Below are 22683 nucleotides of genomic sequence, written 5' to 3' on the forward strand. Positions count from 1 at the left end.
CTTTCACAGAGAAAACTGTCAAGTGATGGTAAATAGAGAAAAAATCAATACTCTATTCTACCCGATCATGTCTAATCCTGTACCACAAATATACAGAAGTACACCATTGAAGCTGTCTCTATATTTTGATTGTATTGAACTTTAGTATCCGTATAATTGCCAATGCTAACTCCTCGTCCAAGTAATGTGTCCTAATTACCTATAATCAACTTCACAAGCAAACCCTCCCCTTTAATTCCAAATGACCACGTTTGCATCAAATCCGTAGCGTAATGGTTGGTGATGCTATAATTACAGTTATTTTTGGGAGCGAAAATATTAGGGCCAAGTTGTTATTTCTGGCGGTGAAACTCGTACGTCCAAAAGACGCTTTTATTGTCGGGTTTGCTTATTGTGGAAGGGTAAATGGAGCTGACCATTGCATTAACTCATATTTACATGCACATTTGTAAGCAATTCAGGAAACGTCCAAAGATATTTCAATCATATTTTCCTATTGTTTTTCTATAGATACATATACTATGTATGTATCATAAGGGTGTTTGAAAACCCAAGAAATTGCAAAACTTGCAACATTCGTAAAAAAGGGATCAATAGTGTTTGAAAATCCCAGAAGTTAGAAAAGATATTGTTGATCGGAAAAGGGATCAATAGTGACCTACGAGAAGAAATGTTGCTGACTTACTTTATCCGTGGTCTCGTATATGATGTATCTGTCACAGCAAGAGGCCTTCAACAGTCTCCGTCGACAACCGGATGCATATTTCACCACATTTCTTTCCAAATGTAATCACTGACAACTAAAGTGGATTGATTAGAATTGTCAGGTTTAAATTCTTGCCATATGGTAACGGGTTGTCTCCGTCGAGCTCCTAGTCACGAAATCACTGTAGGCTTACTCTTGTAGGCGACCCATCACATGTATAGTGACATTGTACATATTACTTCTGGAAGTACACTTCGTTTTAGATATTACAAATGACGTACCTACACCGTAATACGAATCTGCATTTCATCGCAATTTATGATGACAATTGGACTAACAACCTTCGTTACGAGAAGACTGCTTTACACTTGTGTATTTTCAAAATCCTTTCTACATACCATAAAAAATACTTTCAGTAAGCTAAATTCATTAATCTTTTTCAATTACACTCCCTTCAAAACTGTCGAATTGCAGAAAACGGGTTATGGGGAGTACGTAGAATCTCATTTGTATTGAGGGCAGATTCTCGAAAACATTCAAGAAGATTGAAGTACTTATAAGAAGACCAATTGACTTTCGTTAATGTCGATAACTCAATCCTTCGTTTTGTGTACATTTGTTATGTCTAATCGATGATTCACGTATGATGACTTTGAATTGGCCTTTTTTTACTACAATCTGTTTCAGTTATATCAGTTTTATCAGTATCTGCCTTGTATATACTATTTTTAGGCATTCGATAGGTCTGTATAAAATATGAAATAATTGAATTATTAATAAAAACCCGTTTAGGACTTAATGAGGACAATTATTTGTGTTAAAATACCAAAGTAGCATTATCCCCCTTTATTTCATTTAAAACAAATGACAAAAAAATCTATCCCCAATAATTTTGTCGAAAATAATTTTATGCAGAATTAAGAGAGTTGTAAAAGAACTTTTGGAGGGCAGTGCATATATATGTGCCTTGGCTTCCCCAATATTTCACATTTATGAATCTTTTTTCTTACATTGGGTGCAATGTTTAAGAAAATCAATTCTACTTGCATGCAGTCAATGCACCCATAGTGCTTTTTATGATAATGCAGTGCATAGGAATGGATAATTGTTTAACACTTGTTTAGTTGGTGGCGTAGCAGTTGGGGCTGAATTTTATGTTGATGCTTTTCCGATGTCTGTTCAAGCTGCCTTAAAACTATTCAGTGTCTTTGATTCGACTATGCTGCTTAGAAGAATACTCAAGTCATCCACAACTCGATTAGCAAAGAACTGCTGTCTGAAGTTGAACATTGATCTTTGATTCTCTAGTTTCATCCTATGACCTCTTGCCCTCAGATCTCGTGATCTCCTGACCATTTTGCTCCCTCTCTGGCTTACATAGTCGAGTCCAGACATAATTCTAAACATTTGGATTACATCTGCTCTTTTCCTTTTGTATTCAAGTGTTGGTAGACCTAGGATAAGAAGTCTTTCTCTATATGATTTATCATTAAACCCTTTCACTAATTTGGTTGCCTTCCTAGCAGCTGTATGCATACTGAATATTAGTGACTTGTCAAAGAGGATGCCTAAATCATGTTTCTTGTGTGATATTTTCCAAAACTTTTTCCATATTTCCTTCTTTCATCTTGTATAGGATCTCTTGATTTCCAGGTCCAAAGTGCAATGTCTTGCATTTCTTCGCATTAAATTCTAGTTGTCATATTTAAGACCATTTCGAAAGTTTAGTTAAATCATCTTGAATCTCCCTGGCCTCAGCTTCTGTATTTCCTTTACCATAGATCTTGCTATCGTCAGCAAATATTTTGATATTTGACGAGACTTCCCCTGGTAAGTCATTTATGCATATTAGAAAGAGTACCGGGCCGAGCACGCTGCCTTAGGGAACTCCACTCTTAAAGGCCTACTATCTTTAGGAAGCATTTTTTTTTATTTCTTAAAAACAACAATAACATCAGAAAAATTGTATTGATGGCCTAAGATAATGTTACAAAACTAAATAAATACAAGATTCTCCTAGTAATATATGCTATCAGTGAAGATTTTGTTCGCACTTTTGCTGTCTGGCGCAGTATATTCAACTACCACGCGGTATTTAGGATGACGACTGGAAACATAAGACGCTATGAAAATTAACATTTTCTTTATTTTAATTTTTTTCCCCAGAAGATGACGATAAGTGTAATTTTAACGGTATGTTAATAACGTTTAATTAATTGCTACTCCACAAAATTATCGATCTCGTTTTACATTCCCATGTTTTTTAATTAAAAGCCGTCTCGGAAAGGTAGTGGGGCTTTAACCTTGACCCAATTGAAGGCCAATCGATTTAGGAGTACCCTTTGCTATTCATTCCAGCAGTTTCCCACTGACACCAATACTTTCTATCTTTAACGCCTTTTGGAATTTCAGATTAATAAAATCCGTATTGTTTTCTTTGTACAGTTCTTCTGTGCGTGATATCATCCAGAATCTCTAAATGTTGAAGGGCGGTTGATTTTCCTTTCATAAATCCAAACTAAGAACTGACAATAATTTATACATATGTTTGTTTTTATACATTTAATGTTTAAAGTATCTTTCAGGTGGATCTATCGAAGGATAAAGTTGAGTAGGGTATCAGTATTTGGAATGGACCGGAAAGTATAACAATTTGACATTTTCTCTTTAACGACAGCATACATTAATAAAACAAGGATTTATTATATACGCCCTTGATTAAAACAATGTTTGTACATACATTGTTTATTATTTCGAATCATTTCAAATAACATAACTTACACGGAAAGATAAATAACACAAAAAATAAATGTCATTTTTTTTCTAACATGTCTTATTTTGTTTCATTTTTCATTGAGATTTCAAATATGCAAAGAAAAATGGGGATTCTTGAACAAATTTTTGAGATATTTAAGCTTGAAATATATACCATCCCTGCAAATTTACTGACCGAAAATAGAAACATTAATAAGATTATGTTTTCGGTAACATTATGGTAAATGTTGATTTTTTTTGTTCTAAATTTCTGACGATAGAACAAGATACAGAACTATTATACTTTTATAAATGCTAACTAATACTTTTAGTTATTTTCAAGGACCGTTTCTATACGTGATTATCAAATTTTGCCATATTTTCGCCCCTAAAAGATCAATGAATAGGCAAAGAAGGAAATGAAAAACCATGTTCAATTTTACAATAGCTGTATATATATGTCCAATGTAATATAATTTTCAAATATCATATAAAAACATGGGGTCCTCGAACAAATTTTCACAATTTTGTAAGCTTGAAATTTTTAAGCCATAGCCCTAGCCTCCTCCAGTACTTTGTTTCGTCATATTTGACTATCTTTTAAAATCATGACGCAAATAAAACCCACATTCCCCATCAGTTCATTCATCTTTGTTATATTATATATGGTTTTTGTCTATTTACTTTTATCGTTTTCTCCAAATTTTGTATTTCAAGGAAACCGTGTCCGATTTTTTTAGAATTCCGGAATTGACGTCCGGATAGGTTCTCTCTTATCATTTATTGCGACGAACAATACTTCCGGTGTGCGACAGGGACCGCAAAAACTTCAGAGATATCATCTAATTTTCACTTTATTGCTTTTATTTGATTCATTTAGTGATTTTAAACATTCAGTATTATATGTAGACAATTTTCACCAAATCCATGTGGAATGTCATGGCGTATCCGGTTTAGATTTATTGACTAGCTTAGCCTGATCACGTCGATGCTAGGTGCGTATACCAATCGTGTTAATCGATTGTAAACACATTGATGACTAGATGACGATCAATCAAGATGTAAGTTATTTTAAATCTATGTAACTTTTATAATCATCAGTAACGACGCTTTTATCCTTGATAGCGTTTCCTTACTTAACCATTACGGTATCACATGTATTTGTGTACAGGTCTTAGTTTACAGTTAGTTTCACGATAATGGGCAGCTGATCATGGGTCCTCAGCTAGTATCAGCTAGCAGAAACATATATACATAGAGATTGGAAACTCATTCTTTGTCTATGTTGACAGGCAGATGGACCTCCAGTTTATAGGTATTTTCCCTTGGCTTACTACTTTTAAGTGTATTCTTTTATACATGATATTTTTGCATCAACACAAATTTTAAACATTATATCATGGTTTGATGTGATCAGTTTTCCCAATTGATGTTATTTAATATGATTTTTGAAAGTATGAAAATAAGCAATTTTACCTGGTTTTTCGAAAATCAGGCATTCAAAACCGGAAGTGCGTTTTGTTTTATTGATATATAAGTTAAAATATTATTTTTTCTTTCCAAAATCGGACTCAAACCATCTGAAAATTACTTGACTTTTATAACATATCAAAGTTATTCTGCTGTATTTAACTATTTAAGAGTTTATCCAAAAGCCCATAGGGACATACAGAGGTACATCTGCCTATCGTAAAAATGGTGAAGTTGCCAATCTCTTTGCATATATGTTTCTGCAGCTAGTATGGTAGGCCACAGGATTTTGACGTTCTGTCAATAATAGTATACATATATATATAAAAAAAATACCCCTATATACTATATTCAGTTCTTTATTACTTTAAACTTTGGTTATATAAAAACACCAGGAATGAAATGCATCGCTGGCCAAATTTTTCACCACCTTCGGTAAAAGTTCAGTAAAATTTGTTCTGGGCTGCATGTGTCACCTCGCCTATAATTCAATAAGATGTTATTCTTCACATACATCAACACTAACCTGTTCAAAACCCCATCACAATAAGTTCAATCCTATGTCATTTTGAAAATTTGCAGATTTCGCGGCCACTTTGTGTTGTTCCCGAATCCATGCACAGAACCAGACATCTTAAACCAGACATCTAGCCTATCTGTCAAAATGTCAAACTCTGGTGTAAATGCCAGAGTATCTCGGGCTAACCTGTTATGCATTTGCGTTAGTTAAATATATTTACTGTGGAGAACAGTACCGGAGCAATGCACAAGCGGAACAGGTTAAACTGGAAATATAATTTTTTTTTTAGCCATCCATGTATGACAAAAATATTTCGCAAGATTTTTCATTAGATTTTTTATGTGTATTCTGCTTTTGTGACCAAGTATGTCACTTTTGTTTATATTTGGCCAATATTCATGTACAGATTGTACCTGTAGTCAGATTTGGCTATACATTTATAAATCAATCTAGCTATATAGCCAGATTTAGCAGTGCTACCGGACCTGTATAATATGTCTGCTCGAGAGGTAGATCAATAGTCTAGGTCTGTTGCCATGGTCTATTGTTACACTTACAGCTAATCTAATGCTGCATCATCTTCCTGGCATCTCTGTAATTCAAATGCCTGGTTTTCTGTTCCTTGGTGCTCACTTGGCAACCTCCATTGTCATCAGGTTGTCACCAACTATCCTCAGATGTTTTAATCCTAAACCACAACATCCTCCAGATTCCAGTTGGTGGGTCAGTAGTGGTGGCCAATCCACTACTTGATGGATCCTGACTTCCATTCCATGTCGCCCCTACTGTGCAATAACCAGCAAGATGCTTTTTCAATAGCTTCACCAATTCTCAAGGCTGATAACATTGCCTACCTTTGTACTTCTAAATGTCACAGGAGTCTGTTTGATGACTGAGCTGGGAACTCCTACATCCTACATCTTGCCTTCCATCCTTTCTCATTGCAGTCTGCTATTAGATCTGCATTATAAACTCACGTTCGTCCTTTTATGCACCTCTTCACAATTCCGGTTAGATACCAGAACCATGTCTGAATGTAATGTAGTTAGAGCTGAAACGAATATTCGAATATTTGCGAATAAATACCTTTTTACCGAATATTCGAATAGTAAAATATTATTTGAATATTCGATAGATATTTACCTCCCTTCCGATATCCCTTATGACGCAATATTACGTCGTTATTCACATGTGAAAAAAGTAAGTTTTACTTTTGTTTTACTCATCAGTTTAGCAATGTTATATATCAGACAAATATAGGTAAATGCGTTGAAAAGAAATAATTTATATTTGAAATATGATAAAAATGTAAATAATTACATACCAGACGCATGTTCAATAAAAAAAATGGTTTAATTCACGGAAAATCGGCCGACTGAAGCGTGGTTGTTTACAATTACAACACAATGGCGAACTCATTTTTGCTACGATTTTCTGCGGGACAGTTATCGAGAAAGTAATAGTAAAATCACCAAAAATAATAAAATATCAATCAATAAGTTTATATAATTATCTAAATATTATGCATGTGCAAAAAATGTTCGTAGACAGTGTAAAAACAATCTTCTGACTGACTGCTTACTTGCACAAGTGTTACACATATGTCGGACTTTCCCGGGATTCTGTCAAACAATCTTGCTTTGTTTTAACTAAATAATCAGCAATTAATTTTATGCATGTAAAATACAGGTCTCCACTTTTGGGAAAACAAGCCTTCCATCCAAGTCCACTTTGAACTGCCAGTCCTTTCCACTATCCAGCAATGATGTTGTAGTTGACTTCTTCCACTCCACTTCCTCGCTTTCCCTCACAAATATCTTCATACTTCCTGGTATTGACGTTAAGTGTTTTCTGCTCCTTTCTTCCTCTACAATGATTGCCAGCTCGTATAACATCCCTGTGTCAAAGATGTCTGACACCCTGACAAAATATGGGCCATTGATCCTTGCTCCTACAGAGGTGACATGATGGGTCATCAGTAAGTCTCCACTGGTGAAGATTTGATGGGGCGGGAATGCTATCCTGTATTGGTCCTTCCTTCACGTTTCTGACCAAGAAAGTTTCCTGCTTGGCAATTCCCACTTCATCCATGCCCCTTGCTTTCCCAGCTCAACAGCTTTTTGTCACTGAAGTAGCTTTTGATAATATCTTGGTTTTCCCTGGCAGATGCATGGTACAGATCCATTCAAGTAACTTGTGTGGAACTGATCCATAAGCATTTGCCAGGTCTAACCACACCACTGCAAGGTTCTTTTCTCTCCTCTTTACATCTTTGATTGTATGACTGAGGACGCCGACATGTTCCACACACTCAGAAAATCCAGAAATACCTGCCTTCTGCACAGTTGTTGTCGACCAGGTACAGTATGCTAGCTATGGTGCATCTAGGCATTAGAAACATCATGAAGATTTTATAATAAAAAACTCAAAAGCTTATGTCTACATATGATGTTCGATGTATGATTTATTCTGATATACATGTATGTCAACTTTGTATGGCTGTTTACTCGACATGCTGACTTATACACAAATGTATATAATTATGTGCATTAAGAAATCGTTTATAATAATACAATGACAACTACGAAGATTTGATGATATGTTTCTGATCACAGGCCAAGATGATGGTATAGTTATTTCACATGGAGAAAAGGTCTAACAAAAGCCGTCATGGACAGGGCTTCCTTTTGGCCATCCTAGCAGGTATAATGGCTGCACTAGGCTCTGTCTTTGCCAAACTGGCATTCAACGACATTATCCTCCAACATGGCTGCGAGGTGTTTGTGCATGTTTCTTTGTGTGGTAAGGTAGGTTGTAGTTATTAACGTTTTATGTTTGATGTTGTCATGCATGCCTTGTTTAATTTCATTTCATTAACAGATTTGATATATTTATGTGGAAATTGGGGAATTCCATGTTTTTATTTTTGCTAATTAATTACGAAGACAGAAAAAAGTTGTACCCCTTTTTAACCCACAGTCATCAGCTATTTCTCAGCAACTTCTCAAGGGATCTTTCTCACATTTCGTATGTAGTAGGAAGTCAAAGTTTGAAAAGCAGAGAAAAGAGCCCTCTTTCCATTATTAAACGTAGATCATGCTTTGGTTGGAGCCAAGATCTCTCTGGAATATCTTGCTATTCAAGTCGCCTTTTATCAGTGCGTCCTTCTGTAAACAATTTTAGTTGGTCTGAAACACTGAATAGGATTTGTCTTATGTAGTATCTAGTTGTGTATATGGCTTTCTAAAAACATGGTAACAAAAATTAACTACCAACTGGATCATAACGGCATACCAACCATCATTGTTGACCAATGAGTCCCAAAATGCAATATAAATGATCCTAAAGATAAAAGTTGAGAAGTAGTTCGTAGCCCACCATTATCACCATCCCTTTCGTATGTGGTCCGTCCCGTCCTTCCGTTTGTTAACAATTCTTCTTAGTCGAAATTTAACAAAAAATGCACAAATAATCGGACTGGCTCTCTAGGGGCCTGGAGGGCGGGGCTAAACTTTTTACATATAAACGACTTCTTCTCTGAAACTGAGCATGGGATTGCATTCATACACTATAATGATAGCATCCTTATGTGGTGAGAATTCAAAATTGTGCAAATGGTGGATCTGATCCCCCCTGTTGCCTGAGGTTGGGACCAATAGGTTAATTTTGGCTATTTTCATATATGTAAACGACTTCTGCACTGAAACTAAGCACAGGAAACACTAATATTTCATTTGTGGCCTGGGAGCCTGAGGGACCGGACCAAAAGTGTCAACTTGATTATTTCCTTATAAACAACTTCTCTGAAACTTTTGTAGTATTCTTATGGAACTGTTATTCAAAATTGTACAAATGGTGGGACTGACCCCCTGGGGGCCTAAGGGGCGGGGTCAATTTGGCTGATTTTCATATAAACGTATCCTGCTCTGAAACTAAGCATGGGGTAGCTCTCATATTGATATATACTCTTATATATGTAGCCTCCTTATGGGGTGGGAATTCAAAATTTTACAAATGATGGGGCTGACCTCAAAGTGACCCGTGGGGAACTATAGGGGCCTAAAGGAATCAATCTGATGGGGCTGATCTCCAGTGGCCTGAGGGGAGCTATAGGGCCAAAAGGGATCAAAATCTGACGATTTACATATAAGCAACTGGTACAAATTTTAACCTTGAATAACACTCATAGTTATATGGTTTTGATCATTATATTGTGAGGATTGAAAGGTATAAAAGAATAGTGTGGCAAATTTGCTATATTCAATTTTAAGAGTTTTTACGATGATTGGTAAAAAAGAGACCAGGGATAAGGCCCCTCGACCTATTGAATAAATTATGGGCTTTCTGTTGCTACATAAATACAAGGAAACTCACTTTAAATAACTTCTTAAACAACCATGCTCAGATTTGTTTGTGTATATTGAATGTGAATTTGTCTTTGTTTTTCAGCTGAAATTGTATATGCAGATTGTTTGTTTTGGACTGATATTTGTGTGTAATATCCTGATGTGGACATGTTTCACCAAGTCCCTGCAGCTGTGTTCATCCTCACTGGAAGCTACTGTCATAAACACTGCCACCAACTTTATAGCCAGTGTAAGTGACTGTTAAGTTATATACATTATGTCTACAGTTCATGTATAGAACCAATGATTCAGTTGACGAAATAATTACGTTTTCACCAATAACGTGACAGACTTAAGATTTTCTACCAGGCATAATTAAATTGTTGCAAAATTTGCAAATGGCAACTTGATATTGATAAACAATCAAAAACATCTTTGATCTAGATTGAACCAAGACTGAAACCTAAAAGGTGTGTTTTAAAATATTTTTGGTCTCCTATTTTTAGGCACTGATTGGTTGGATGTTTTTCCAGGACCTGTTGGGAATAAAGTGGTGGATAGGTTCCCTTCTCATATTGATAGGGCTCCTGCTGATTAACAAAGGCAATGCCTCTACTGAAGCCTTGCAGACACACATGAAGGATTCCTGATCTGAAACACCCCATGGATCACATGTCTTCAGTGGTGGAGGAAAATAAGACACTGCTTTCAAACGGAAATCATTTTTTATCTCTATATTGAAAAAGTACAAGAATTCTCGGTCTCTGTCAGACACAGATTAACAAACCAATAGTTTCCAGATCTTTTACAGAAAAGAAAACAACATAGGTTCCTGATCTCCTACATGCCATTTTTCTTTTTTGCCCCAAGATGGTTTGAGACAATTTATGCAAACTTTGTTCTCCGTCCCCCAATAAAAAAGGAAGAATGGAAAACAGTAATTTAGACATAAATATACATTTATTTAAAGAAAGAAAGACAGACAAAGAAAGACTGAACGAAAGAGAAAGCAAGAAAGAAAGAAAGAGAGAAAGCAAGAAAGAAAGAAAGAGAAATAAATTAAGAAAGACACAAAAAGTGTGTTGAATGAAAGCCCCCAGGCCCTGTGAGGGGACACCTGTTTATATTTAGAAGGCTGACCCCAAGGCCCCAACCTTGGCAGTCTTCCTATGTATAAATGCTCTGGGGTATTAAATTCTTTTTTTGGTAACAAAAAAGGAATTATCGAAGAAACTGATTTATTATGAAATACTATGTATAAATTTGTAGAACTTATGAATTCATAAAATAAAACAGAACTTTCAACCTAAAAAAAAAAACAAACAAAAAAAGCAATAGAGTTTCCTGATATCTTCCAGAAAAATAATCATAGCTTCCTGATCTCCTACATACCTTTTTTGTTAGAATTGTACCTGCTGCCCCTATTGCATGATCGTAAAAGACGACTAAATTTAGAATATTGTCTTTTCTTTCTTCCAAACGTACTTTCTTCTTCCTAACGTCTCCCTTAACACCGCCTCACTTTTGGTCTTCATTTGAGCGTTCGCCCCTGTGAGGAATGCTCTGGGTTCTCTCCTCTGGCCGAGACACACCATAGTCTATAAAAGAGGTAGTTTCTGTTCCTGTTTAGCACTCAGGATACTGGGAGTTGGACGACTGGTTAGCCCGTTGTCAGTATAATGTGACCGGGTGGGGTGTGTTGTTTGGTGTCTTCGGCAGCATGCTTCAGTGATATAGCACTATAAAAAGGGCAAAAGTTCCAGTATACAAGAAGACTATGTCCATAGTCTCCCAAAACACGCACCTCGCACTTTACACACGCTACACACGCTACACACGCATACATGGGAGGCCGTTCTTATATGACCCTGGCTGTTAATATGACGTTGATTATTCAAACAAACATCAAACCTTTCCGTCCCAGGATGATTTGAGACAATTTATGCAAACTCTGTTCTCCTTCCCTAATAATAATTTACTTCGATAACCACAAGTAGGTATCACATAGAATCATCACAAATTTCCTTGATAGGGGTAATTGATTCTTTAAAATAGTGAAAGGTCCCATCAGTTTCTAAATCTTTGTTTGTTGAATGATAATTGAAAAATCAAACAAACAAAATATAATGCATACTTTACATTTGAACTGAACGTTTAGATGGATGCATGTGTTAATAGTGCAATGTACATTTATAGCGTAAATCATACCAAATCAAGCGAAAGATTTCGATATGGTTTTAATGTATTGGGTGTCGAAGATGTCTCATTGTGACTTAACAACTTTAAAGAAGTAATCATATACAAAATATGTATACACTGTTATGTAATTCCATTCATTGGCAGGATGATAAATACATTTTGCCAGCTGTCACTCAATGTTTACTTCATTGTCTTTGTATGTTTGAATTATCACTTTTTACATCGAGCAATTCTTGAGAAAATATTAGGGGTCGCCTATTCCAAAGTGAGACATCAGTTACGATATGTATGTTTCAAGTAATTAGCTTGCTTTGATAAAAAAGAGAATGTCATACAAATGTATGCAGGTTCTCCCTATAAATGTGCACACTGCATTTTAAGATCAATAGGTCTTTAAGATGACCGCCAGGAAGCCATCTTGGATTTTGATAGTTTAAAAAAAAGAGAAAAGATCCCTCTTTACATTGTCAGACATAGATAATACTTTAGTGGCCGCATTCTTTCAGTACTTTCTGAGAAATAGAGATGAAAAATTTCAAATACCAAAATCAAAGATGGCGGCCGATCGGCCATCTTGTTGACCGATCAGTCCCAAAATGCAATGTGTACAACTAGGGTTTTAGGGAAACTTACATATGAAATTGAGACAGATCCATTGAATCCTTTCTGAGAAATAGCGGTAACAAACTTAAAATCCAAGATTGAGGCCGGTCTGCCATCTTGTTGACCGATCAGTCCCAAAGTGAAAGAGGCACAACTAGTGCCCTAGGGGAACCTACATGTACATATGAATTTGAGACAGGTCCCTTCAGTCCTCGGTAACAAACTTCAAATCCCAAAATCCAAGATGAAGGCCGATCTGCCATATTGTCGACCGATCAGTCCCAAAATAACATGCACAACAAGGACACTAGGGAACCTTTATATGAATTTAGAGAAAATACCTTCAGTAATTTCCGATAAATAGCGGTAACAATCCTTAACTATCAAAAGCGACCTGTAGGCCATCTTGAGGACCGATCAGTCCTAAAATGCAATATGCACAAGTAGGGTCCAAGGGGAACCTACATATGAAATTGGAGACCGATCCCTTCAGGACTTTCTGAGAAATTTTGGTAACAAAACTAAACCTAAGACTAAAACCAAAAAACTAAGTTCACCAGAAAATCTACGACTAGAATTTGTGTAAGAATTCATATAAGGCAAGTAACGACCGCCGCCGCGATATTTGAAAATGTACGTAAAAGATCTTCGTTGTTATTCATAGAATGATTGATTTCAATAAAACAATTCAGCGAGTCATAATTCTAATCGCTCATATCTCAAATACACAACAGATAAAAGAATCAATATCAATTCAAAGACTGACACTACCGTAACAAAGATTGAATTTTATATGTCAAAAGGAAAATTATCGTCACCGACAGAAACGTTATCCGTATCAATCATGATTAAGATTTGATCTCAAAAGAAGTGTATTTTCTGCCCAAAACACGCACCTCGCACACGTAACTTAGACACAAATATTACAGCTTCATTTACAGTTTTGGAAACGTATACTCGGTGTTAGTAAAAGTACGTATATTTACATGATATATGGTGAATTAGGGAAATTCCCCCAGTATATAGATGTTAAAAACAGAATTATTATGTTTAGGCACAAATTGAGCACTACTGATATTATATATAAGTTGATGTTAAACTTGCAAACAAATAATATTATGGAATTCAAATGGATGCATCATGTTAAAATTATTTTTGAAGAAACTGGTTTGAATTATATAAGGGACTACCAGAATGTATGTAGTACATATAATAGAGAATACTTAAATTCTATCGTAAAACAAAGATTACTCGATCAATCTGTACAAAAGATGGTTTAGTGATATAGATTTTTCATAAAGAGGTCGTGTACTTGATTTGGAAAAATGAACTGATTAATATCTCGTGATACAATTTTCTAATAAGATATTTCTTTTAAAGTTATATGTGCCGTATTTTTCATAGTCACGAATCAAGAAGAGCTTTTGATATGTTATTCAACTCCAAAAGTTACCAACATTTTGAGAATTACAATACTTTCAATGCATAGGTTTTAATTTTACATGTACAAATAGGGCTGAAAATGATTTTTGGCAGTACTGCCAAAAATCATTATATTAACATCTTCAGTGTATTGAAATGAGTACACACGGTCAGACCATGAAGCCATCTTGGTGTCCACAATTTCATTGCACATTTTCACAGTATTATTAGTAACTGGAAAGTGGTTTCTGAAGGTATATTTCCATCTAAACATGTATAAGGCATAAAAACAAGAATTTCACAGTGCATAACCAATGTGTTCTAACTAACGTTTTAAGGTATTATATATGATTGTCTGTCCATTTGAATGATTTTCACAGCTTTATTCATTAAAACTTATGGTTTTAAATAGATAATTGAAGAACAAATAACATATCCAAATTTTCGACCAGTTACGGCACACATAACTTTAATGTTTTTTTACTTTTTACAGTTCTATTCGCGAAATCCTCATCTGGCCGACAGAAAATGTTAGATTCCCTCAAACATCAAAGTGATATTATCTGGCAACTTTTTGTTAACACTGGGAAAACAAAAAACATTGCATTCAGAAATAGTGGTAGATTACGTTAGTTATAATGAGAAATTTTATTGTGAAATTGAAATTGTTGCAGATTCATATCTTGGTGTACTATTTAATTTCAATGGTAAATTTACAAAAAACGAAACCATTAGTTGCGAGATTTTATTTGTTTAACGTCCTATTAACAGCCAGGGTCATGTAAGGACTTGCCAGGTTTGTTGGTGGAGGAAAGCCGGAGTGTCCAGAGAAAAACCACCGGCCTGTGATCAGTTGCATGCTGAACAGGGTAAAAAATATATGGATATTACATTAAGAATTTGTAATAGTTTGTCTCTCAATGTAGAGTCTAAGCTTAATGATTTTGATGTTGATGTATGCTCAGTTCTTAACTATGCATGTACTTGTTAATTTTTTAAAACGTGTTTTGAATGTTGAGAAGAGTACGCCATCCTTTATGGTTTACTCTGAATTCGGTCATCTGCCTCTGAATCATCAAGTACTGGTTTAAAGTGATCAAATCTGATAATTATGAAATGTATTATTGTAACCATGTAAACCGTAATTGGTGTTGTCAAGTTAGAACCTGTTGCAGGGTTTGGAGAGGTTTGGTTCACTCATTATATTGCTAATAATTTTTCTAAACATTGTTTCAAGCAGCGTTTGCCGTCAAGAAACCGGCAAATTATTGAAATGTCTTCTACATATGTAAATGCATTTTGTATAGCTTTCTCATTGATAGTTTAAATTAATAGCTAAATTATTTCTCTCGTCTCACTCTCTATTTGTAGAAGGAAAATTCGGTAATCTGCCGAGAGCAAATAGGATATGTCGTCATATTGTGTCAAAAATCAGGTAGAGAATGAATACCGTTTCATATTAATGTGTCAATTTTATAATGATAGCAGGGGAAAATCATAGTTTTATTGTAATCGCTCTTCGTCATATAAACTTGTCCTGTTACTATCTGTTTAAAACAGGAAAGAACTCTGTTATCTTGGAAAATATATACCTTATGATTTCATTATTATTGTTTCATTTTCTAAGCTAAAATGTCATACCTAACAGTATCTCCTGACTTTACTACACATATCCCCAGTTATCATTTACATGTATCACAGTCTAAATATTTAATACATAATGTCGAGTCGTATTGCAGTTTTACCACAATTACAACACTTGGTACTTTCAAATTGGTATACGTATAGGTATGGCAAGCCAAGTAGCTTTTTATTCTATTAATTCCGATATCGGAATAATAATTTCCGATACCGATATCGGAATTAAAATTCTGAATTTCCGATATCGGAAATTCTTATTCCGATATCGGGAATCCTAATATTCCGTTATTGGAAATTCTAATTCCGATATCGGAAAGCATTTCCGTTATTGGAAATTCTAATTATGATATCAGGAATTAGAAAACAGTTTTTCATATCGAAAATTATCAGAAATTTAATTTCCGATATCAAAAACTAAAAGTAATTTCCGATATAAGAAATAGAATTTCCGATATATTATGGAAAATCAATTATTGTTCATCTACAATGTAATTGTTAATTTTGATAGCATTTTCGTTAATTACACAATGTAGTTAATGTTGTATACATGTGCTGACAAGCCGTAATTATAAGGCTAAATGTTTAATAATCAACCAATCAATCAATCAACATATTTTAAAACTTACAACACAGATCAGGTTTAAATAGTCGATAAATGTAATTATAAACTAGATAACTTTTAGAAATCTTCATTTGTAGGATTGAACAAAAAGTATGGCAAGTGAAAGAGTTCTGATGAAACAAGGAGCAGAAGCGAAGTTGTATAAATGTAATTTCTATGGTAGACCATGTGTTGTTAAAGAACGTTTTAAGAAGACTTACAGACATTCAGCCCTCGACGCATCATTAACCACGCAAAGAATGAAAGCTGAAGTCCGAGCAATGCTACGAAGCCGCATGTGTGGTAAGGCTTCCTAGTTAACTGTTACAATATTAATATAATTTTAAGCAAAGCCTATATGAGATAACATCAGGTAATCCGTTCTTTTGTTTACTGGGTTCTAACTGTTACCAAATAGAAATATCTAATTATTATGAATGCAGTAAAATGCCAGGTAAATAAATAACAAATTTCTAACGTTAACGATGAAAGATTTATCTCCCTTGACCCGGCGATTGAACTCTTTTATAGGTGGTAGGCCTACTGACGTGTTTTATTCTTATAGTGTATCGACTTTGGGCTCTGCCAGAAACTTTTTTTGATATTAGAATCATAGTGAATAAAACTGAATTACTGAACAATACTGATTTACAGAATAATACTGAATTGCTGGCAATGAGTTAAAAAAATAGCATTGAATACTTCTACTTTCACTTTCGATCTCTCCCAGAGTGCATTATTGTGGTCCCCACATTTCAATGTGCAATCTCTCCCAGAGTTCATTGCGGTCGATCCCCACATTCACCTCTGTCAACGGTGTACAGATTTCCACTGGTCGGACACTGTGGTGTCCTCCTATTGTGGTGTCCTCCGATAAACAAGTCAGGGCTCTGATAATAATAGGGCAAAAACCACTATGTCAACACTTCAGTGTCATAAGAATGAAAGTTACATAGAAAAGAAACTTTCGGGTATGTTACTGTGTATCTATATACCATCCTACTGTGTATCTATATACCATCCATTTGCTCAATACAGCTTAAACACGATCTCACCAGCGCCTACTGTTCAACATTTATTTGAAATAACCTCAATTTTTGTAATATGTAAAAAACCGCCCCCGACGAAAATAGGCCTCATTGTGATGGCCATCACCCAGCGTCCGTGGGGTAGATATCTTCGATATTGCGATATGTAAATAACGAATTGATAGACATCTTGTTGTACGAGTAAGAAAAAAAAATACAATATATTTGAGTTGATAAACTTGGTACATTTTATTTCATGCTGGTTTGTTGATGTCCTTCAAGGGTAATACATTGTGCTCCCTGTATATATGAAGTCAAGGTGATTGTTTTTGAAATGGCGGACGTCATATGCAAATTGTGACTATTTAACTTACAAGTAAATCTTAATTGTATGTGCTAAATAATACATAAGTGTTTGGTTTAATATTGAATGATCAAATTATAATATATTTTGATTGTAAAATTTTTGTAGAAATTTAAAATCAATTTAAAAAATCCCTCTTTCAATTGTCAGACATAGATTGATCTTTGATGGGCACCAAGATCCCTCTGGGATATCTTATTTATATTTATAACTCAGACTCTGCTATTTTTGGCCCCTAAATATGAAAATAACTTTTTTGACCCAATAATTAGGCCTTGATAAAAGATGATTAGATTTATAGACAGATCTCATATTATTATTTTTTCTGACCAATGGTTATCCCAAGATACTCTGGTCCTGATACCAGACTTAAGAATTTTTCCATGATGGCGCCATATGAAAGTTACGCTTCGAATATAAAAGCTAATTATTTTCGGTTTCAACAATAGAATGGATATAAAAATGTATAAAGATAAAACCTAAATAGTTTCGGCATAAAGTGAATAAATAATCCATGTAATAAATTGTATCGGATATAAATACGCTCTGTCTTGTTCTCAACAAAGAAAACATTTCAATGACAAATGAAAAATCTCGAGTCCCCCATCTTGGATCCAAGTGGTACGCTTCTGAAAACCAGTCACTTGTACTGGTACAGTTCTGCTGGTACCGTGCGTTCCATTTGAGATACAACAGATTCGAATCGATACAACTGGTGCAAATCTGTAAATTGAATGCACGGATAATGTAGGTGTCTAGTTTTGGTTTAGGGCTAGATTGCACTAGTATTTGAAAATCAAAAATTATCCGACACTGTTTGGTATCAGGCCAGGTAATCCTTGATTCAGACTGCTTACAAAACATTACCACTAAGAAGCGCCACTAACCTTGATCTTTGGTCAAAGATACAAGTTTCAATAACAAAAGTCATTTTTAGGTGCCCAAATCAAAAGTTTATCATGTCGCAATCATATGGAAGTTTTCCTCACTATTTTCCATTTATAGACAACTATACTATAATTTTGTTTAGTGCTGTGTATCGCAAGGTATGTGACGATACGATACGTATCACGATACAGGGTTCACGATTCTATACCTATCGCGATATTTTGACAGTCATTATTAAATAACTTGGGGAAATAAATAATTTACATTATCAAATAATAATCAACAATGACAGAGATTTCTTGACTTGAGTTTTATCAATTTCCCATGTACTGTTACTAGATTTAGTAGACAGAGACTTGAAATAAGACCAGGAAGTGACTTTATAGGCCACAGGCGCTGACACAAGTTTAATGTTTTTTCTCCTCATGAGATTCCGCCATTTTGTTACTAACAACCGTTGACCAAGGGAGATAATCCAATGTTCAATTTTTATTTTTAGGTATTGCGATACTAATAAATTGCACACAATGCATCGATGCACCACTAAGCGTCGGTGAATCGTTACACCTCTAGTTTTGTTTATGATTTTTTGTAACTAAAACATTTAAGGAAATTCAATTGAAGTTTTAATTGCAAATACAGTTGTATTATGATGACACATTTCCTGAGAAAATGGAAAGGAAAAAAAATTGCATGCAAATGAAAGTCAACAGCATTGGAATATTTTATGTCACTCGAACACGATCGCATGAGTGCATGTACCAAAGCTAGTTTCACACTAAAATTAAAGTAGACTCAATTCAAAGACTTTAAATAGATAGATTTACACCAGCCTCCAGGAAGAAAAATTAATGAAAAGCAGAATAATTTAAGTCCTATGTGCTGGACGAAACTTTTATGCATATATAATGTATTAAACTTGTACAAAAATTGTGTTTACAGGGATCCCTACACCAACAGTTTACTTTGTGGACATGGTAAGCAGCAGTATATATATGGAGGAGCTGCAGGATTCACAGACTGTCAGAAATTACATTTCAAATATCCAAAATGAAACTACAGATATTAATCTAGCAATGGCTGTCTTACAACCCCTTGGGAAGAGAATTGGTGAAATTTTAGGTGTTATGCACAAAAACAATATCATTCATGGTGACCTGACATCTTCCAATATGTTACTGAAGGGCGAGCCTTCATCACATGATATAGTCATGATTGACTTTGGTTTAAGTCATTTTGAGAATATGGCCGAGGACAAAAGTGTTGATTTGTATGTGTTAGAGCGCGCCTTGTTGAGCACACATCCAAACACAGAAAGACTATTCCGTGTCATACTGGATGCTTACTGTGCTGCTAACCCAGATGGAGCCAAGGAGGTCCTCCATAAACTAGACGAAGTGAGAATGAGAGGAAGAAAGCGAACAATGGTGGGATAGAAGTGAGAAAAATTTGGTATCATTCTGGTGAAGCCTTTTATCACTTTGAGTGTGGACAGTGCAAAAATAATCAACAACAAAAATCATGTCTGAAAATAAACTTGTCATATCAAATTGTTGTCCATACTTTAGATTTCCCAAATAATGCTCCGTAATGCGTTGAAATCATTTTTTGTTTTCATTTTTTTAGCCCACTATCATAAGATGGTGGGCTATTCAATTTTCAAATCGGCATTCATAGCCACAGGTCATATCTTAACAACCTTTGACTGGTAGCATCTTTGTAGGGTAATGATGGGGCTCACCCAATGGGGGTCTGAGGGGCAGTGTCAAAAGGGTCAATTTGGTCATTTCCATTTAAGTGACTTGGTCTCTGAAACCAAGCATAGGATAACACTCATATTGCATTGGTAGTATCCTTATGGTTGGATATTCAAAATTGTAGGGACGGGATCAAAAGGGTCAATTTGGTTATTTCTATATATAAACGACTTCTCTGAAACTAAGCATTGGATAACACATTCATATTGCATTGGTAGCATCCTTATGGGGAAGATTTATTATAAACAACTTCTTCCCTGAAACTTAACATCATGGTCAAAGTGACCTATTGCGATAGTCTTTTGTTCGTTGTCATGGGTCATCGTCCCTTAACATTTCCTTATGAACGTGATAACTTGAGTAAATATAATCTGAGCTTAATGAAACTTTTTCTGTAGACTAACATTGGAAATATCTTGGAAGAGTTTCGAAAATCAACTTGATTAGACAATACTTTATGGAGTTATTGCCCTTTGCACTAATAATTATTGTTGGACCTTGTGAACGTGATAACTTGAGTAAATATAAACCAAGCTTGAGTTGAGTTGGTCAAACGAACAGTCACATTTGTATTTAGACTTAAAATTATCTCGAACAAGCTCAAAAAGGGGCCGCGGTGGCCGAGTGGTTAAGATGTCCCGACATATTACCACAAGCCCTCCACCTCTGGGATGCGGGTTCGAATCCCATGTGGGGCAGTTGCCAGGTACTGACCGCTGGTCGGTGGTTTTTCTCCGGGTACTCCGGCTTTCCCCCACCAACAAACCTGGCACGTCCTTATATGACCCTGGCTGTTAATAGGACGTAAAAATAAATAAACCAAACAAAAATCAGATTAATTCGACGATAATTTACAGTGTTATTGCCCTTTGCACTAATAATTATTAGACCTTGTGAATACGATATAACTTGAATAAACCTTTAGACTAAATTTGGAAATATCTCGTACAAGTTCAAAAATTAGATTGATCTGACGATAATTTACAGAGTTATTGCCCTTTGCACTAATAATTATTATTGGAACTTTTTAATACGATAACTTGAGCAATTATTATTGAATCTTGTGAACATGATAACTTGAGTAAGTATAAAGCAAGTTTAATCAAACTTTGTATGTAGACTAACATTGGAAATATCTCTAACAAATTTGAAAATAAGCTTGATTCAACTGTTATTGACGGAGTTATTGCCCTTTGAACTAATTATTATGATTGGACCTTGTAAACATGATAACTTGAGTGAATATGCACCCAGCTAAATTTTAACTGTTTATGTAGGCTAAAATTGGAAAGATATCGGACGCGTTCGAAAATCAGCTTGATTCGTCTCTAGCTTATTACTGAGTTATTGCCCTTTGCAATAATTATTATTGAACCTTGTAAACAGGGTAAGGTGAGTAACTATGCACCAAGCTTAATAAAGCTTTTTATGCAGACCTTTTAGATGTATGTTCCTATTTGGTGAACAAAAGACATCACTTGACTTTAAAATAACATCACTAATTTGTATCAAATATGGGTGAACGTTAGGGCCATGGGCCTCTTGTCATACATATGGACTTTGAATATTGTCTACAAAGTGTTTTAATTTCAAAGTCATATATTTGAAAACGGTAGAAATACAGCCCTGCGAATGTGGTGATTCCTTCTTTTTCTGTAAATTTGACTCTAAATTTGTGAGCTCACAGAGCCTTTATCATTTGATGTAGGGCCTTTATGTACATATATTCTATATGATTTGTTCGTTTTCCATAAATTTGATTATAACTTAGTGGGATCTCTACAATTTTACAATTTTATGTAGAGTAGCCTTTTTTCGTACATACATGTATATATGACCTTGACCTTCATTCAAAGTCACAGGAGTCAAATAGGATAAAATCATTAAATGACTTCATGTGATTAACCAATGGGGCATAGTGATTTGATATTGGGCTTGTGTGAAGGGATACAAAGTTTGTTAAAATGAATGACCTTGACCTTCATTCAAGTTCTAATTCATCAAATGTATCACAACCTGAACTTCTTGTATTGAAAGAGTTCTCTGTATTGCCTAAATTGTTTTCCCCTACTACATTCTTTGCGGTGTTGTAAAATTCCGACTTTATGTTGCTTAGCAGCAGGTCTAGTAATGTACATAGGGTATTTTATCCAGTTCCGTGTTTCATATCGTTTATGATAGTTTTCACTAATGTTTGATTTTTTCTTCTTAAAAATAGACTTATATTTCTTCTTTAAATGAATGAATATATCTAAGCGATGCAAATGTTCATGTGATATAATAAGATGGTTTTAGTAACACTGAAAAGGGACATTTCTTTCCAATATGTCTGATGTGGTTACGAAGTGACACGAAACTAGACCTATTCAAGCGTTTGTTAGAAA

At 35.0% G+C, this 22683-nt stretch overlaps 2 protein-coding genes across 5 annotated transcripts; both read left to right on the top strand.

The window, feature by feature from the left end:
* The first annotated feature begins 4250 nt into the window (after nucleotides 1–4250).
* LOC138314998 (transmembrane protein 42-like) lies at nucleotides 4251–12172 on the top strand. 3 transcript variants are annotated; one of them, XM_069255693.1, is made up of 4 exons: nucleotides 4251–4521; nucleotides 8066–8257; nucleotides 9900–10046; nucleotides 10303–12172. In XM_069255693.1, the coding sequence occupies exons 2-4, from the start codon at nucleotides 8093–8095 to the stop codon at nucleotides 10444–10446; spliced, it is 456 nt and encodes a 151-aa protein (XP_069111794.1). In that variant the 5' UTR covers nucleotides 4251–4521; nucleotides 8066–8092; the 3' UTR covers nucleotides 10447–12172. The 3 variants fall into 3 exon arrangements, with proteins under 3 accessions (XP_069111794.1, XP_069111796.1, XP_069111797.1); XM_069255695.1 differs by having other exon boundaries at nucleotides 4251–4455; XM_069255696.1 differs by lacking the exon at nucleotides 4251–4521 and adding an exon at nucleotides 7698–7809.
* A 134-nt stretch (nucleotides 12173–12306) lies between these two features.
* On the top strand, nucleotides 12307–20143 carry LOC138314997 (EKC/KEOPS complex subunit TP53RK-like). Of its 2 annotated transcripts, XM_069255691.1 has the most exons (4): nucleotides 12307–14889; nucleotides 15392–15455; nucleotides 16361–16565; nucleotides 19485–20143. In XM_069255691.1, exons 3-4 carry the CDS (start codon nucleotides 16376–16378, stop codon nucleotides 19976–19978), a joined length of 684 nt encoding a protein of 227 aa, XP_069111792.1. In that variant the 5' UTR covers nucleotides 12307–14889; nucleotides 15392–15455; nucleotides 16361–16375; the 3' UTR covers nucleotides 19979–20143. The 2 variants fall into 2 exon arrangements, with proteins under 2 accessions (XP_069111792.1, XP_069111793.1); XM_069255692.1 differs by lacking the exon at nucleotides 12307–14889 and having other exon boundaries at nucleotides 14939–15455.
* The last annotated feature ends 2540 nt before the right edge of the window (nucleotides 20144–22683 follow it).

Source organism: Argopecten irradians, chromosome 2, assembly GCF_041381155.1.
Source record: "Argopecten irradians isolate NY chromosome 2, Ai_NY, whole genome shotgun sequence".
NCBI classification, from domain to species: Eukaryota; Metazoa; Mollusca; class Bivalvia; order Pectinida; family Pectinidae; genus Argopecten; species Argopecten irradians.

What these genes read in the sequence shown, in the direction of transcription:
- LOC138314997 (XM_069255691.1), top strand. Translation starts at nt 16,376, where the DNA reads ATGGCAAGTGAAAGAGTTCTGATGAAACAAGGAGCAGAAGCGAAGTTG. An exon ending in GCTACGAAGCCGCATGTGTG is followed by an intron (nt 16,566 to 19,484) that starts GTAAGGCTTCCT and finishes TTGTGTTTACAG; the next exon opens with GGATCCCTACACCAACAGTT.
- LOC138314998 (XM_069255693.1), top strand. Translation starts at nt 8,093, where the DNA reads ATGGAGAAAAGGTCTAACAAAAGCCGTCATGGACAGGGCTTCCTTTTG. An exon ending in ATGTTTCTTTGTGTGGTAAG is followed by an intron (nt 8,258 to 9,899) that starts GTAGGTTGTAGT and finishes TTTGTTTTTCAG; the next exon opens with CTGAAATTGTATATGCAGAT. An exon ending in CCACCAACTTTATAGCCAGT is followed by an intron (nt 10,047 to 10,302) that starts GTAAGTGACTGT and finishes TCCTATTTTTAG; the next exon opens with GCACTGATTGGTTGGATGTT.